The sequence below is a fragment of the Phaenicophaeus curvirostris genome, chromosome 16 (genome assembly GCF_032191515.1).
Source record: "Phaenicophaeus curvirostris isolate KB17595 chromosome 16, BPBGC_Pcur_1.0, whole genome shotgun sequence".
NCBI classification, from domain to species: Eukaryota; Metazoa; Chordata; class Aves; order Cuculiformes; family Cuculidae; genus Phaenicophaeus; species Phaenicophaeus curvirostris.
The window spans coordinates 4691903-4708240 of record NC_091407.1 but is presented as its reverse complement, the minus strand read 5'-3'; the positions used below and the strand labels follow the sequence as shown (position 1 = coordinate 4708240).

The 16338-nt window shown below is 46.1% G+C and overlaps 1 protein-coding gene across 2 annotated transcripts in view; it reads left to right on the top strand.

Moving 5' to 3' along the window:
• The window catches only part of INTS1 (integrator complex subunit 1), a 28148-nt gene extending 18426 nt beyond the window's left edge, over positions 1-9722 (top strand). For both annotated transcript variants that reach the window (XM_069870436.1, XM_069870435.1), the window contains exons 32-47: positions 41-181; positions 590-770; positions 854-977; positions 1508-1626; positions 2663-2750; positions 3383-3609; positions 3895-4018; positions 4490-4623; positions 5023-5215; positions 5473-5600; positions 6086-6198; positions 6776-6889; positions 7793-7863; positions 8410-8501; positions 8618-8727; positions 9107-9722. In XM_069870436.1, the coding sequence (XP_069726537.1) occupies positions 41-181; positions 590-770; positions 854-977; positions 1508-1626; positions 2663-2750; positions 3383-3609; positions 3895-4018; positions 4490-4623; positions 5023-5215; positions 5473-5600; positions 6086-6198; positions 6776-6889; positions 7793-7863; positions 8410-8501; positions 8618-8727; positions 9107-9222 (2075 nt within the window). In that variant the 3' untranslated portion in view covers positions 9223-9722. The remainder of the gene's footprint in view (positions 1-40; positions 182-589; positions 771-853; positions 978-1507; positions 1627-2662; positions 2751-3382; positions 3610-3894; positions 4019-4489; positions 4624-5022; positions 5216-5472; positions 5601-6085; positions 6199-6775; positions 6890-7792; positions 7864-8409; positions 8502-8617; positions 8728-9106) is intronic.
• The last annotated feature ends 6616 nt before the right edge of the window (positions 9723-16338 follow it).

The window sequence follows — 16338 nt, the reverse complement described above, 5'->3', positions numbered from 1 at the left end:
GGCTTGGCTCTTTGACGCCAATGCTGTGACTTCTTTGCAGTTCGAGGTGGCTTCTTGCATCTCACAGAGGCTCTGACTTTCCGTCGTGACCCTGACTTGATCAGTTCCACGGTCCGTGCCATCATTGCAACCCTGAAATCAGGAGAGAAGTGTAACGTGGAGCCAGAGCTCATCAGCAAAGGTATAGCTGTCTTGCTTTCCTTCCCTGTTGCAGCAGCAGGTTCAGCTGCCCAGTAAGGGAGTGCAGTGGCTACTGTGCAGGCTGCAGGAAGCTGCCTTCTGCCTGGATCAGAAAATGTGACCTGATCTAAACTTGGTCCTGTCTTCGATCAGCTCCTTCCCCCGCACTGGTATGTGCGTTTATAAAATGTGGTCTGGGGCTGGGATTGAGTCTCTCTTCAAAGTGTCGATTTTCACTAACAAAATGAGAAATAGAAGCCTACCATCCCAGATAAAAATCGCATCCCTCTTCCTTACTGAGCCAGGCTCTCAGGAACATTGAACTGATCACCTTCATGATACTCTATAAGGTTCCATAGCTTTCATCACATACTGAAGTTAATGAGTGATATCTTTCTCCCTCTGCTAGTCCTTCAAGGTCTGATTGAAACTCACTCTCCATACTTGGAGGAACTCCTGACTGTCCTCTTCTCAGCTACTGTTGAGACCACTGCCAGGTTTCCTGCCATGAAACCAGTTGCTGTGGTGAGCTCCTTGTTGCTCCAGGACAAAGAGGAAACCCCAGTGAAGCAGGAGCTGGACAGTTGCAGGTGAGCCTAGGCAATGATGGGGATTCACTGGTAGGTCTGGTTTCGTAACATCACCACTGATACTGGCTTTGTTGTCTCCTCAGTACTGAAGCCGCTTGGCTAGGGCCTTCCTCTGGCCTTCTTAATGACTGGCTGGAGATGTTGGACCCAGAGGTGATCAGCAGCTGCCCTGACCTCCAGCAGAAGCTACTGTTCTCCTGGAACAAAGTAAGAGTTCTTGGGAAGAGAAACTACTGTGCTAAACCCACCTTTCTGGGGCACTCACCTGCACCTGGAAGCAGGGCAAGGGGTAGCTTTGTTTTGCCACATGTTGCTATCCCAGTTCCAAAGCAGTATAGGCTGTCTAGGAGGGGGATTCTGGTGCATACTTTTCAGTACAAGGCTTGTGTTTCGTCTTATCTTTGTATTTCCTCAGTTGTGTTCTTTTCAGGATTTTGAAGTGCATTACAGACAAAACGTAGCCCCATAACAGCCCAGCCAGTTGTGTTTTCACTGGTATTTTTGCAGGCAGATAAATAGTCTGCCCAGAATGCTGTGCTGAAGCTAAGACTAAAACTGAATTTCATGACTAATGTCACATTCTGTTAAAGTACTGCAGCTCATATCCTAAATCTATGTGTTGTCTTCTGTGCTGTCTGCCTGAATTGTCATCCTTCTGTAATATACATAGTATGTCCTACACCCACCTGGCAGCAAGGATCTGTTTGTTAAATCTCTTTCTTGTTTGATCCTTTCAGGCAGGGTCTCAGGTGCCCTCCTTCCGCCCATATCTCTTGGCTCTTCTCACTCACCAGTCCAGCTGGACCACGCTGCACCAGTGCATCAGGCTTCTACTTTGCAGAAACCGGGAGCAAAGGTGAGTCCTGTTTTTTGGACCTAGCAAGGAGTTTTGAATCGGGCAACTCTGTCTGTGAGAGAACAAACAGAAGCTGGGAACAAGAGCTGCCACGTTCTATGGTGCATCGGCCAGGAGGTATAACCCAGCCAAAAAGAGGCTTTGTGAGAAGGGTTTCAGTCATGCTGATTTGTGTACCTTGATATAAATATTACCTGCTGTTCGATGGAAGCAGCAATAAAGATTTGGCTGTGTTCTAAACAGGAAGTGCTAATTACTGGGTAAATCTGTTTAGCATTACTTGTTGATAATCTTTGTGAACATGGGGTTTGAAAGATGGCTTGGCTGGCAAACTGATGGCAGTCTCTGTACCTGGGCAGGCTCTGCTAGATCTTTTGGATGTACTAAACTCCATTATCAGTCTTTCTCTAATCCTCTTCCTGGCATCAAGCTCCAAGTTCTGATCTCTGGAGCAGCCTGTGCTCTCGGCTTCTGTACGTTGCTCTCAAATACTGAAGGGACGCTGTAGAAGTGTCTTGCTTAAACTTGTTATGCTTATGGACCAGGAAATTCTAACACCTAATAGTAGTAATCCAGGGCATGACTAAAGCAGCGATACTTCTAAATCTACCAGTATTTCAGTTTGCTTATTGTTTTATTATTGATTTCTTGCTCACTAGTAATTCCATTACTTTCTGCAATCCAGGATAACATGTTTTGTATGCTGGACAGTAAGGTCATGGTCTGATTGTACTAATTGTTCATGTTGATGAATGATTTCTACCTTTGTGATGCAAGGTTATGTAGCTGCCACACTCTTGCTGAATGCCATTTGTTGAGCTCCATACTCTGTACTGTGCTTACTGCAAATACTTAGTCATAATCTGGGAACAAAACCAAACCCCTTCATGGGACTTAATGGATCCTATTTTTACATTTGCAGATGTTTCTTTCTTCACAGTACTCATTATATTTAGGGATGCTACCATGTGTTTGTGTGGCACCTGAGGACTGCATTGACTCTAATTGCAGATCTGTCTTCTTTGTCTTCTGGCAGGTTTGACCCAACTGCATCCTTGGATTTCTTGTGGGCCTGTATTCACATTCCTCGGATCTGGCAGGGAAGAGACCAAAGAACTCCTCAGGTAGTGGTTCAGTTCTTCCAAGATTCCTTTCTGGATGGAGCGAGAGGCGATGCTTTCACAATGCCTGATTTTTCCAGAGCCCAAGAGGTGGCAGGAGTGCTACAGGTGCAGCATGCCAAGTTTGCTGCCTGCATCTCAGCTGATCACTTAGCTGCTCTGCTGTGTTTCATATTACAGTGGTTAATTTTGAGTCTAAAAAGCTGAAATGAACACACATAAGTTTGCCCACTTGGCATTTCCTCTGCAGCTCCTGCAGCAGTTGCCACAATATCTGTTAAAGATCTAGGCACAAAAAACTACAGTAGTGAGCAGGCTAAAACCCAGTGTGGGATAATTTCTATTTTGCCAAGAAAAGGGGATTGCATCTCTTCTCCACAGAGGAATTTCTTTGGTTTGGTGACTGAATTATGGTTTCTGACCCATCACACGTGCTGGGATGGAAGTAAATGAGTTCATAAGTAGGAGAGGAGTGAAGAGGTTTCATTTGGGCCTGTGCTACATACTTTCAGAGTGCTAGATGGGGGCAGTTGTTAAGTCTAGGTGTAAGAGATGTTCCGTTCCAGTTGGAGAAGGTGTGACTAGAAGGAACCAAGAATCTAGGGATTCATTTGGGGTGTTGTCTTGCATTACAGAAGCGCCATGAGGAATTTGTGCTTCACCTAAAGGCATCAGAATTGATCAGCATGGTGGAACTGATCCTGGCTGAAGCAGAAACCAGATACCAGAACACAGAAGAGGCCTCCTGCACACTCATCCAGTCTCGGCTGCCTTTGTTGCTCAGTTGTTCTCATGGGGACCTGGAGAGCATCAAAAAAGTAACGGAGTACCTGACTAGCTGCATCCAGCAGTGGGGAAGCAGGTGAGATTGCAAATGGAGAGCACAGTCTACTCTAATTGTAGTTACTTGTCATTTTAAATGGTACTTATGGTACTCAGATCAGGATCCCTGTTGGCTGTGGATTATTTGGGAAGTTGAAAAGAAGCAAAGACTGAAAAAACACTGATTCAGATTTGCGGTGGCTACTCTTTCACATAATCTGTCTTCCATATGCAGGAAGGCTGCTACTAATCTGATGGGTCTGGGATGTTTGCTGGTTGCAAGAACGTAATAACCAGAGGATGACCTCTCCCTTTTTTATTTCAGCTCTGTGGGGAAATGCTGCCAGGACCTTCTGCTTCAGATATACCTGCAACTGCCTGAGCTCCTTGTGCCTATGCCTGAGATGCTTCTTACCAGTGAAGGAGCCAGAGACAGCAGCACTTGCAAGGTAAAGTCAGAGGCATAGGAAAGCCCCTTTCCAGAGCTGTACCCCGAGTTGATGCTACTTTGATGCCCAGTCTAAAAGGAGAGGACTGGCAAAAGCTTCCCAGGTCACTTTGGTTTCTTTACCTTGCTCTTCTGCTACACCTTCCCTGCCTGCTTTCTCAGGAGCAGAGTTGAGGTGTGGTTTATTTTGCAGTGTCCTATAAAACAGTATAAGCTGCACAAGCTTCTGTGTGCCAAAGCCTTCTGTAAAGCACAAGTGTGCAGGCATCTGATCCTGCTTTGATGTCTGTAGGGACTGTGGACTTCAGATCCTGTACCAGCTGGAACATTACATCTGCTCACAGATTCTACCTGAAAATAATTTGTTAACCCCCTCTATGGTTCGAAAGGAATTGGAGAAATGCTGATGAAGAGCTAGGGGCTCGACTGTGCTTTAAACTTCTTAACTGTTTACTCATTACTCTTCTTCTAGCTCGATGCCCTAGTTCACAGATTCATTAACCTCCTCGCAGACACCAGTGACTCCAAGTCATCAGAAAGCCGTGTGTGGGATGCCAATATGGCCTGCAGGAAGCTAGCTGTGGCTCATCCCATCCTACTTCTTAGGTACCACTCTCCCCTTTCACCTTTTGTGTGGCTGGAGTTCATTGAAGAGCATCCACCCTTGTCCTAGAAAGGGAACAAACTTGCAGCAATCATGATGATTGTGACAGAATACACATTCATGTACAAATGTCAAGAGAAAAAGCCACGAAGTTATATCTCATATAATGAGACAGCACTTCTTTTGGCTTTTTGTTTGTCTCTAAACAATCACCTTGCAATTGGAAAACAGAACAGAACATGAGTGGGAAATGGGGCCTGCTGATTTTATGGATACAAGGATCAAATCCAGAACCCTAGGAGAGGATAAGGGACACTTCCTTCTAGAAACTGAAGTGTAACAATGTGTAACTCTTTCTAGAAAGAGGCTAGATTTTGATTTTCTTCTGTTTGGTATTTCAGGCACTTGCCAATGATTGCAGCTCTGCTGCACGGCCGTGTTCACCTCAATTTCCAGGAGTTCAGACAGCAGAACCACTTGACCTTCTTCATCCATGTCCTGGGGATCTTGGAGCTGCTCCAGCCACAAGTCTTTCAGAACGAGCACCAGGCGGCACTATGGGATTGTCTCCTGTCCTTCATCCGTCTGCTGCTGGTAGGAAATTTTCTGTTCCCCTTCCATGCGCGGGTTCCAGCCACTAGAGGGAGAAGCTCATGTAGCGTAGGGCCAGCCCAGCTCTCTCCCATTTGAAGGGAAAACCTTCATATACCTAAGAACGAATAAGTGTGTCAAGTACCTTGGAGAGCTTAAAGATAAGACAGGAGCTCAAGAAATTATTCATCGTACAAGGTGCAAGATGGGACGGTGTAGCATTGCACTTTTTGTAACTCATCTTCTGAATCTTTCCTCAGAACTACCGAAAATCCTCACGGCACCTGGCTGCCTTCATCAGCAAGTTTGTCCAGTTTATCCACAAGTACATCACGTGCAACGCCCAGGCAGCTGTCTCCTTCTTGCAGAAGCACTCGGATCCACTCCAGTAAGCTTACTTACTCCTGTTTGCCCTTGGTTAGCTGCTGGAGAGCTTGCGTAGTCACACTGCCGTGAGCTAATGAGACAGAAGACAGCAAAAGCAAAATGGTTATTAACATGGCATTCTTCACCCTCAGCTCCCTTAAGTCTCTATTGAGATGAGCAGTGCTTTTTTGTAGGTGAAAGCTGAGCCCAAGGAAGTCAGATGACAATTTCAACTCACATAATGGCCTAAATGTCCTATTGAGGCATTGGAGTGCCCTGCAGTCATTTCCAGTGGGCCAGAAGGAGAGTCTTTTCTCTGAGCAATGGCTGCAGGGTCCCACCTGCATATATCGGGGGAAAATATATTTGAGTTCCAGTTATGATGAAAGGAAAAATCTTGTTTCTTCTTCTGAAAAACTACTTGGTTTAGTGTACATATACGTGCTCTATTTGTCCTTGTGCCCTTTCTGCTAAACAGAAAGCTAAACATGCCATCTCTTCCCCCAGTGACCTATCATCAGACAACAGTGACCTAGCAATGCTGAAGTCTCTCCTGGCTGGGCTGAGTCTGCCCAGTAAAAGTGGCATCTTGGACAGGGGCTCTGATGAAGAGAAGGATGGTGAGTCTGAGAGGAGGGAAGAGTTATCGCAGCTGGTGAACCTGCAGTTTGTTTTGGAGCACAGATGCTTTTGTGGGCTGTATGCTGTGGTTGTTCTCTTAACAGCCCAACGAAAGGGTGTTTAGAGCGGAGAATGGCATTTCTATACTTGGCGATTTGGAACCAGTATCTGGGATGGGTTCATTTCTTTTCCTGTCAGTGGTATCGCTACTGGAGCAGAAGAACAGCTCCTAAGAAGGACAAGTTTTATTGTGGATTTTGCCTTCCTCAGCCTTCAGAATTGACCTGTTAAGATACCCTAAGGGTCCATCCACTTCTCCACTGTTTTCTTTACAACTTGCATGGGAAAATTATTAAGTATTTAGACAGCTTAGGAAGATTCCTTCTCTTTGCATCTGATGAGGGGTACCAGGAGGTGCAGTGAGGCTGAAGGCTGAAAGCCAGGAATTGTATTACAGTGTTGCTGGTCAGCTCATGGTATACCACTGTACTGCTAGGGAATGCTGGGCCTGTCTCCCTGTTAAAACTGAACATACTGTCCGGAGTGACCTGTTCCCTCTTTCTCTCTCTCCACCAGATGAAGCAGCAGCTGGCTCTCTGCCCCTTGTCAGTGTGTCTCTCTTCACTCCTCTCACGCCAGCTGAAATGGCCCCATATATGAAGAGGCTTTCTAGAGGACAGACAGTTGAGGGTAAGTGATGACTTGCAGAGCTGTACAGGGCAAATGCAGACAATTGCCAACCCTGTTACTTACCTGTTATCCACAGGAAAGTTTCCTGTTTCAGTCTTGTGTTTGGAAGTCTCCAGCAGTTTGAATGTGGTTTTGTTTTGGATGATCTTGTCCATAACCTTGTGTGATCCTGTGACAGAGGCTTCCTGTGTTGCTGTTATCATTTAGCTGATAACAGTGTTGCAACTGCCTCTGCTTTAGAACTCTTCAAGGATCTTGTAAGTTCTCTGGGAGATAGTATGAATAATTCTAGGAGCACTGCAGTTTATGTTGAGCCAGGTCTGGAATGCTGATAGGAATGCCATATTTTGAATGATATAGAAATACCAGAGTGACTAGAAGCAGTATTTTTTTTTCTTTAGAAACACGTAAACAGCCTTCGTAGAAGAAAATCGTGTTAACCTGGCATATGGGAATAACATGCTACTTCTCAAAAGGTCTTCTGAAATCACCAGGTGTCCGGTGTTCAGACCTAATTTGTGGTATTGGGGTGACAATTTTCCTTCCATGCTAGAGATGCAGGGAAGAAATCCTGCCTGGATACTGGTTTTAAGAGGCTTTCTGTTAAGACCTTTCAGTTGCAGGAAATGTGTTCTGGAACTGAAATCTCACACTCCACTCCATTCCTTCTCTTGCCTGTGGTGTGACAGTGCTGGTGACCTCTGCCTGGGCAGGTCAGGAGGTGCTGATGTGGCACATGACCCACCTGTTCTCATCCTTTTAGAATGCCTTTATTGCTCTAGCTCTGTGTGTAGGTGGGAAAACTTGACTTCTTGGGAGATTGTGTTTGTAGGGAAAAACAAAAAGATCCTTTGCTGGATCAGTGAATTCTAGTCACCCATTTCAACCTGTGTCTTCCACCAGACATCCTGGAGGTGCTGACAGACATTGATGAGATGTCCAGGCGGAGGCCAGAAATCCTCTCCTTTTTTGCTGTGAGTATTAGTATCTCAAATTTGCCACTAGAAGGAAGAGATTTTTCTCACTAGAGTCTGTGTTGCACAGCCAGCTAAGTACTCCCCTTTCCTTCCTCTGCTTTTTGGGTGGTTGTTGCAGCATCTTTGGAGAAATTTTTCTTCAGTTAGGCATTCAGATAGCAGGCAGTATTTACTTCCCTGCTGTCTTCTCTCCATTGCACACTGGGTCTGCCAACATCTACTTTAATTTCTCTTTATGTTAAAGGAAGAATTAACCCTCTATCCTCTTCCCAGTATTGGAGCAAGGAGAGAGCAGAACAGTTCTGTCAAACAGTGGAGCCTAGGAAAAACTCAGCTATTCCACGTGGAACTAGATTATAGAAGGGTGCTTTAAAGTACTCAAAAACAGGATAATCCTTCTTACAGAGAGGGATTTTCTGGCTCAGGCAGTACCTGCTGGGTGTGTGTTGGGCTGGATCGGTGCCGGAAGGGTAGCAATACAAGCCTGAGGAGTTGGCGCTCTCTGAATTGCCCTATGACCCTAATACGTGTATCTTCTTTCAGACAAACCTCCAGAAGCTGATGAGCTCATCAGAGGAGTCCTGCCGTAATCTAGCCTTTAGCCTGGCTTTGCGCTCCATTCAGAACAACCCCAGGTGAGGACCGCTGGAACTTGGGCTGTCCCAAGTCACTGACGGGCACTGGCTGCCCACTTTGCATGCCTGTTGATGGAGATCTGGACTGTGCCAGCACTATCCTGTTTTACTCCTAGCATTGCTGCCGACTTCCTTCCCACCTTCATGTACTGCCTGGGCAGCCGAGACTTTGAGGTGGTGCAGACCGCACTGAGGCACTTGCCTGAATACACCCTCCTTTGCCAAGGTAAGTTGATGTCTGCCACCTCTGGCGTGAGCTGGGCCTCACAAGGGTCAAAGCTGGACCATTGGAAGCTGCCAGTGGTCAGCGTTGCCTAGGCTAGTCCATCAAACACCCAGGTGAGCTATACCAATAGTAGCTTTGGGCTGAGCATTACAGGGGAGATTCATAATAGAGACAAGGAAGGAGACTTGCTCCCTTATGATTTTCTGTGTTGTGATCACATCCCATGGAGCTATTAAAGGGTGGATTGCATTATTTTGTTATGGAAGGAAAGAATTTTTTGGACAGCTGCAAACATTCATCCCAGTGTTTGTTGGTAAATTGCTCTTGCCTGAAGGTCAGAGCTCTTGGTCAACCCTCGTGCTGTCTTTCCCTTTCACAGAGCACGCAGCAGTGTTACTGCACAGGGCCTTCCTGGTGGGGATGTACGGCCAGATCGACACCAGCTCTCAGATTTCAGAGGCCTTGAAGGTTCTGCACATGGAGGCCACAATATGAACAGGTGTTTTTGGAAGCTTCACTTCCAGAAGAATTAATTTAACTGGACTCATCACCTGCATTGAAGCCTTGTAAGAAGACGGTGTATTTCAGCCCTTGTGCCGAAGGATCAAAGACATGATGTAGCAGGTCATACTGTGCTGGAAAAGGAGAGTGTGCTGACTGAAGATCAGAAAGGACAAGGATCCATCTCTCTGGTGAAGACACCATTGCTGTGGGAGAAAAATCTCCTGAACGTTGTGCCAAACAGGGACCACTTCCTTCGTGGGGTCTTGGAGCAGTGGCTGTTGGCTTGTTTTTCTGGTTTTTTTCCTCTCTCCAAGTAGGCTGATCTGCTGGGAGAGCAGAAGGGAGCACTGGCCCTTGCACTTGAAGTCTCTGCACTCTGTGTTGGAGGGAACATGCAGATCTGTGCAGGGGGAGAGACTGCTTTGTTTTCTAGGTGTGGGTGTTCATGGGTTTTTTTTTTCTTTTTTTAATTAAAAATCTCTTTATTTCCAGTGTGCCTTTCTCTGCTCTGTGCTGCCTTAGATGTAGCTTGACATCCTTCTCTCCGTGTCCTTCAGCCTCTTGTTATTCTAGACAAAACATCTCTGGAAGGCCTGTCTCCATGGCCAAATGCTCACAGAGCTGTCTTGGCCTTTTACAAGATATGCGGGACACTGAGAAGGTTTAGAAGGGTTGGTAGGGTAAATAGATGAGTTTGGTCAGCACCAGCTGCTGACAGGATGACTTTGAAGAGCTTCCTTAGAATACCTTTCTTTAGAAACAAATAAAACAGACTTCCTGGTACGTCAACAAACATCCCAGCAGCTGGCCATTGTCACACTGGAGTCATCGAACAAGCAGCTGGGTGTCCTCTTTGGGATCTGCCATTTCCTCCGTGTGACTCTTCTGACCACTGCTCTCTGGCCGTTGTCTGCTGATAGGGGTGATGGCCACTTTGCCAGCTGTCATTTGAGGACAGAAAAAGCAGTGTCTTCCTTCTCTTTGCTCCAGAGAAATAACTGCTGTGTATGCTCGTTCTCAGTTCTAGTCAGTGGTTTGCTTTTGTATCATTTGTCTCTATTCCTCTGGCACTCCACTTGTAATTAGAGAATCTTTGTAGTATTCTAAAGACAAAGATTCTGGAGAAATTTTATGAGTAGGTGTCAAGAAGTCTATTTCTCCTTGCTGGAGACGGGGACAATTGTGACCTCGGGGGTGGCTGGGTGAAATATGTCTGTTCCTGCAAATGAGGAGCTGGTGAGCACTTCTGCTGTTGTGTCAAAATACGAATGAATGTCCGGCTGGCTTTGCAGAGAGATGGAAGAAGAAAAGAGAGATCTGAACCTCCCATCAACTGTAAGTTGCCTTTAAATAAAGAGATTAGAGCCATCACTCAAGGATGGAACATGCTTTTTTCCACAGCAGCATCTGCTTCACATCCAGAGCCACTACTGTGGCAATTAGCTTCATATAAATTAGGTGGAGGAGCAGCTGAAAAAAATCAAGTCAGTGAAATGGTTTTCCTGAGGGGCTTGGTGACAGCAGGATTAACGCATGTCTAAAGGGTTCCCAGTGAGATTACTGGCTCCTTTTACTGTAGTCCCTTATCAGACATCATTAAGGTACTGCTCAGTTGCCTGGTTCAGAGGAGCAGGGGATGCTTGGATGTTGGCAGAAGTACTTAATGATCTCTCAGATCAGGATGGCCGTGCTTTGCAGACCACTACGGGGAGAGGTAGAAGGGAGCATCTCTCTACTGTCATCAGAAATAACTTTTTGGGAAATCAGGAAACAAATTCGAAGAGATGGAATGGTGGTGGAACTTACTCTGCAGAGCTGGGCCTCCTCATAAATCTCCTGATACAAAAAGCATCATCTATGATTTGTTAATCTCTCTCCTTTTTGCTGTATTGACGGTTCCCATGATGCATTTGCTCTGCTGCCACCCTCTGCTTGGATCTAGCAGAGCTAAACGGGTTGCCCTGGCTTGAAGCACGTCGCTGAAACCAAAGCAGGGCTGTCAAGGGGTGCCTGGCTGTGCAGAAACAGCTCAGGACAGAAGCCCATCCCTCCTTTCTGGGAAGGCAGCTGTGACAGTTCTAAAACAGTTAGCAATGGCATTACTGATGCCTTGACACTTGCCTGCCTTTTAATCATCGCTCTGTAACTTTCATCTCCGCCTGGCTGAGCTCTTTCTCTCCTCCCATCCCTGCTGAGCTGACAGTGTTATCCTTCACATGTCTCCTGGGCTTCTCCTGGGGCTGGGGCCATCTCCTGTCTTCAAGGAGAGCTGGTGCCTTGAAGGGTTGTTCCTGGTTAAGGCCATGAGGTGCCCGTGAATCATCGAGCTGGAAATCACTGCTTCCCATCTGCATTCCAGACAACGCATCCAAATGTGGTGCAGAATCCCTTCTTAGACACTTTTCTACCATGATCTGCTGTAGTGAAGAGATTCCTAGGAGGGCCATAGGCTGCGAGGGCTGCAAACATCAGGTACCTTTTGTGATGGTTTTGTACCACAAATTATTTCTCTGTGCTGCAAAGATGAAATGTTTTTATGATGCATGATCAAAACCTCATGTTTTACAACCTAGATGTGGCAGCCCTGGGAAAAGGATGGACACTTGTCCAGTGTGCACATGATGGACCTTTGCTGGGCACGAGTGGGCATCCCTATCCTGATCATCACCCATTTGTGCCAGGCCCGGTGTGACGATGCCCCAGCGCAGGGTTGTGCATCCCAGGATCCATGAGGGGTGTCCTGGAGCACCATGTAAGTGTGGCTGTGAGCAGGATGTGACTAACCGTGGAAGTGCCTGCACGCTCCTGACTCAGTAGCAGCTGCCTCTGGGGCATGCTTGACTTTGGGGAACTGGAAGAGTCCCAGCACTGAGCTCAGAGGCAAATCTGCCTGATCTGCTCCACCAGCAGTAGAAACGCAGAGAGAGGTACATGAGTAACAGCTAACAAACGCAATTTCATGGTTAAAGGCATTAGTGTTTTGCCAGGCATTAGAAAAGAGGAAGGAGAGAGAAAGAGAAGCCTTCCTTTTTCAAGGAGGAGCGTGCAAGAAGTCTCACACAAAATGGGAGAGGAAAAACTCCATCTCTGTGTGTAAATGTGGGCTGTGGACTCTGTTCCTGGGACTGTTCTCTGGGGCCCTGCCATCCTCTTCCTCCAGCCAACCTCATCTGTGACCCCGGTCAGTGACAAACACAATCCCAGCGCTGCCTGCCCTCAATTAACTTCTTTCTGGCTATACCACGGTTCAGGGTGGTATGATTTATGCTTAACTTGAGGAGTGGTTCACTGAAAGCTAAAAATGGTAGCCTGGCTGCTATAGGGGTAGCATTTGCCTAAGGTGGACTGATTTTTAAATGTCTGCATTGCTTTTCTGTGTGTTTAGATAATGTGGCCTTAAAGCAGCCGAATATAGAGCTTGCATTTTCTCCTTCCCTTTTAAATTTAAAAGACCTTTATAATAATACGTCTGCCTGTCCTGGGTAGCTGGTGGTGTCTTGCCTTTGGCGTTACCCTGTTTGCATGAACAACATCCCTAACACAAGAAGATAGTGGGCAAAAAGAATGTCAAGACCCCCAGCAACAATTAAAAAATTCATTAAGCTATAATAGGCCAGTCATTGCTGGGTAATTATTAAGCTGTAAGAATTGCTAATTGTCTTATTAGCATTAAACAATTATGCAAATAATGGAAAACATACCATAAGAGTAATAAAATTACTTCCCTTTCTCTCTCCTTTTTTTTTAAAAACAATAATGAGATTTAAAATCTATGCTGATGCTTAGCAACCTGATCCAGAAGAAAGTGTCCCTGCCCATGGCAGGGTGGTTGGAACTGGGTGATCTTTAAGGCCCCTTCCAACCCAAACTATTCTATGATTCATGGTTTTTCTCTCCAGAGTTTATTTGGAACATCCTTGGCAGGAGCAAGACTCCTAAGGGCACTCAGCTGAGTGAGTAGGACCTCTTAAACCACATCTACTGTGGTGCAACCACACCAGGCTGTTCTGCAGGCACCTAGGCAACAACACAGGGACAGGTGCTTCAGGTTTGGTCTGGGGGGAAACAAGGCAATTTGTAGTTTTTCATATAAATTCAGTGTGAAAGCAGAAAGTTCTGGCCTTTAAAGTTATGCTGTCTCAAGGATTTTATTGCTGTCAAGTTAGTTATCTGAGGTAAGAGCCAGGCTCTCTTCCAGGTGAGGTTCCAGGGGCATTTTGGAGGTCAGCAATAATCTGAATGACATGCAAGTCCCTTTGTGTTCCTGTGAAACGACAAGACCTTGTTCACCCCCACCCCCAGGAAAAAGAGACTTCACTTATTAATAATATAATTATTAATAATATAATATCCACAATGAGACTGGAAGATACAAAGCGCTTTAACATTGTTAATTGCTAACCAGTGTTATTGGGTTTCCAGGCTCTGAACTCTGCTCTGCTGATAAGATGCCGCACTTCAAAGCAGCCACGCCAGCTCCTGCTCCAGGGCGGGTCTTGCATCCACAGCGATGCCACGTTAGAGATGGGTTACCTCACCTAATCTCATGATCCAAACAGGTTTTAATCAGCAAAACACAGTTTCACTTTTACTTTCTGATAGGAATGGTGAAATTTGCAGCTCCCAGAGGACTGGAGGGAGCATGCTGCCACAGCAGTGGGAAGATCAGAGATCACCACTGGCTGTTCAGCTTTCTCAGAGGAGGAGAGGTCACCTTCTGAAACAAACACCATCCCCAGTCCCCTTGGAGAGCTTTGTTCAGCTTCCTGAGACTCTCGGGTGACTTACCAAGCAGCTGTTTACGGCCTCTCAATTTTTTCCATCTCACCTGGTTCACCAGGGGAGGTTTAGGCTGGACATTAGGAAAAAATTTTTCACAGAAAGGGTCATTGGGCACTGGAACAGGCTGCCCAGGGAGGGGGTTGAGTCACCTTCCCTGGAGGGGTTTAAGGCACGGGTGGATGAGGTGCTGGGGGGCATGGTTTAGTGTTTGATAGGAATGGTTGGACTTGATGATCCGGTGGATCTCTTCCAACCTGGTTATTCTATGATTCTATAGGATGCAGCACATCTCCAGCCCTTGTTGCCTGGAAATAACTATCCGACCTCTAGCATGTCCCTCACTTCATTGTTTCGGACAACAGGAAAGCTGGCAGGTCATCTTGCTGTCAGGCAGAAGGGACAACAAGAGAGAGAGACCTGTATCTTTTTTGATATGACGTTTTGTTATATCTGAGTGATAGAACACACTCTGACACTCACTGGTTTTGGTCCTTTGAGCTTTTAGGATAATGGATTTACCATTTATGAGCCTCTCAGAGGCTCATAAGTCTCTGAGAGATTTACCAAAGTGCTTCTTTCTGTAACTTCACATTTCATCTTCTCTCAGTGGATATTCGTGTTCAGACTTGAATTCTCTAATAACTTTTTACCTGCTACTTTGCAGGTCAAACTAGCCAGACTCCGAGGAGATGCAGGCATCGTGCGGGAGCATTTTTGTGTGAGTAGCTGTGAAATTGTTTGGGCTTTATTTTCCCTGTCTCGAGCCTTTCTACCTCTGTTGAGTCAGCCTGACTGCCTTCTGGGAAGAGAGAGCTGATGAGGCATGTTACTGATGAGACACACACTTTTTTCTTCTCATTTTGAATCCCTCAATTTAATACAAGCCATTGGCACAGGAATGTGTGAGAGCTCTTGGCTACCACACACGCTTCCGATTGTTGGGAGAGAACAGCCCTGCATACAGCCTGCAGCAAAATTATGAAGTAGCTCAATTTGATCAGCTGATTTCCCACAATAGTTAAAAGATGTAGTTATTCTATGATGTTACACTCTGTTAAGAAAGAAAACAAACCTGCATGACTTCATTCTCAGCTTCATGAGGCCCCACGTTGTCTGATATAAGGAATTGGCCCTTTCTCACTCCCTTAAGTCCTCAAGCTAACTAACGCTGGTTGTTTTTCTTTGGGCTTTAGGGTGGTCCTAGTCATATATTCAAGTTTTTTTTCCTAAGTCCAGGCTGCTGTATACAGGAACCAGGATAAATTTAAGGGATAATGGCAGAGGGTGTGATCCCCAATGGTCATAGTCATAGCAACTGTCAGGAAGCACTCGGCATTTCTCTGTCACAGTTCGGTATCTAGGAAAAGAACTGTGGAAGTGAAAGAAAAGGAAAAGTATTTGTAAATAGAGAAGAATAAATCACTCCATGTGTGGACTGCTACTCTCTAACAAGCTTCCAAAGATGTCTCTGGAAGGCATCTATGAGAGCAGGCACTGCGCTTGCAGGACGCGCTCTGCTCCATGAGCTCCATGGGCATCACAGCTTGGAAACTTCACCAGCCACAGCACTGGGAAAAGCTCAGGTATGGTCCACAAAATGGTCTGAGGCCATTCTTTTCTCCTCCGAGGAAAAGAAGTAGAAGGGAAAAATACAATACAGAGTAAGGGTTTGTAAGCATCATCCCATGAGGAACAGCGGTTGTGGGTGATCAGTAGGCAGCTGCACAAGCAGCTCTGCTTCCTTCCTGCCCTGTTCCTCACTCTACTGCTTGTTAATTTACCTGTTGGTGCATTAGAGACTCATCATAGCTATAAACTCCTGCAGAGCTCTCCTTAATCACCAACTAAGAACACTGCACAAGTCACTGATGTCTGTATTTTGAAAAGCCGTTAGTGGGCCAGTAGTAATACTATTTCTGCATTAGCTAACTCCTTCAGCAATGTCATTTTAATCACCTTAGTGTATAATGTGGACCCAATTCTGGTGTACCAAGGGCTGTACCTCCAACCTAACCCTCTCTTGGGATGCACAACTTGGAGCCTACGACTAATAGTTTCTTCTTCTGGTGCCTGTAAGCCTGGATGCCTTTCTGATACGACCCCCTCAGTTAAAGACAGATGACTTGCCTCGGTGCAGGGAGAGATGAGGTGAAATGTAGAGGCCTGTGATATACAGAAAACCACAGCTGCTCTCCCTGGTCCAGCCTGGCTTTCCACTCCATGGGTCTGTGTCCCCTGCCACCCAGCCCCAGCTGCTCCTTCCCCAAGCATGAGGTAATGAGAAGGGGCTAACTGCAGCGACTCATTAAGCCAGGTTTGTTGGAA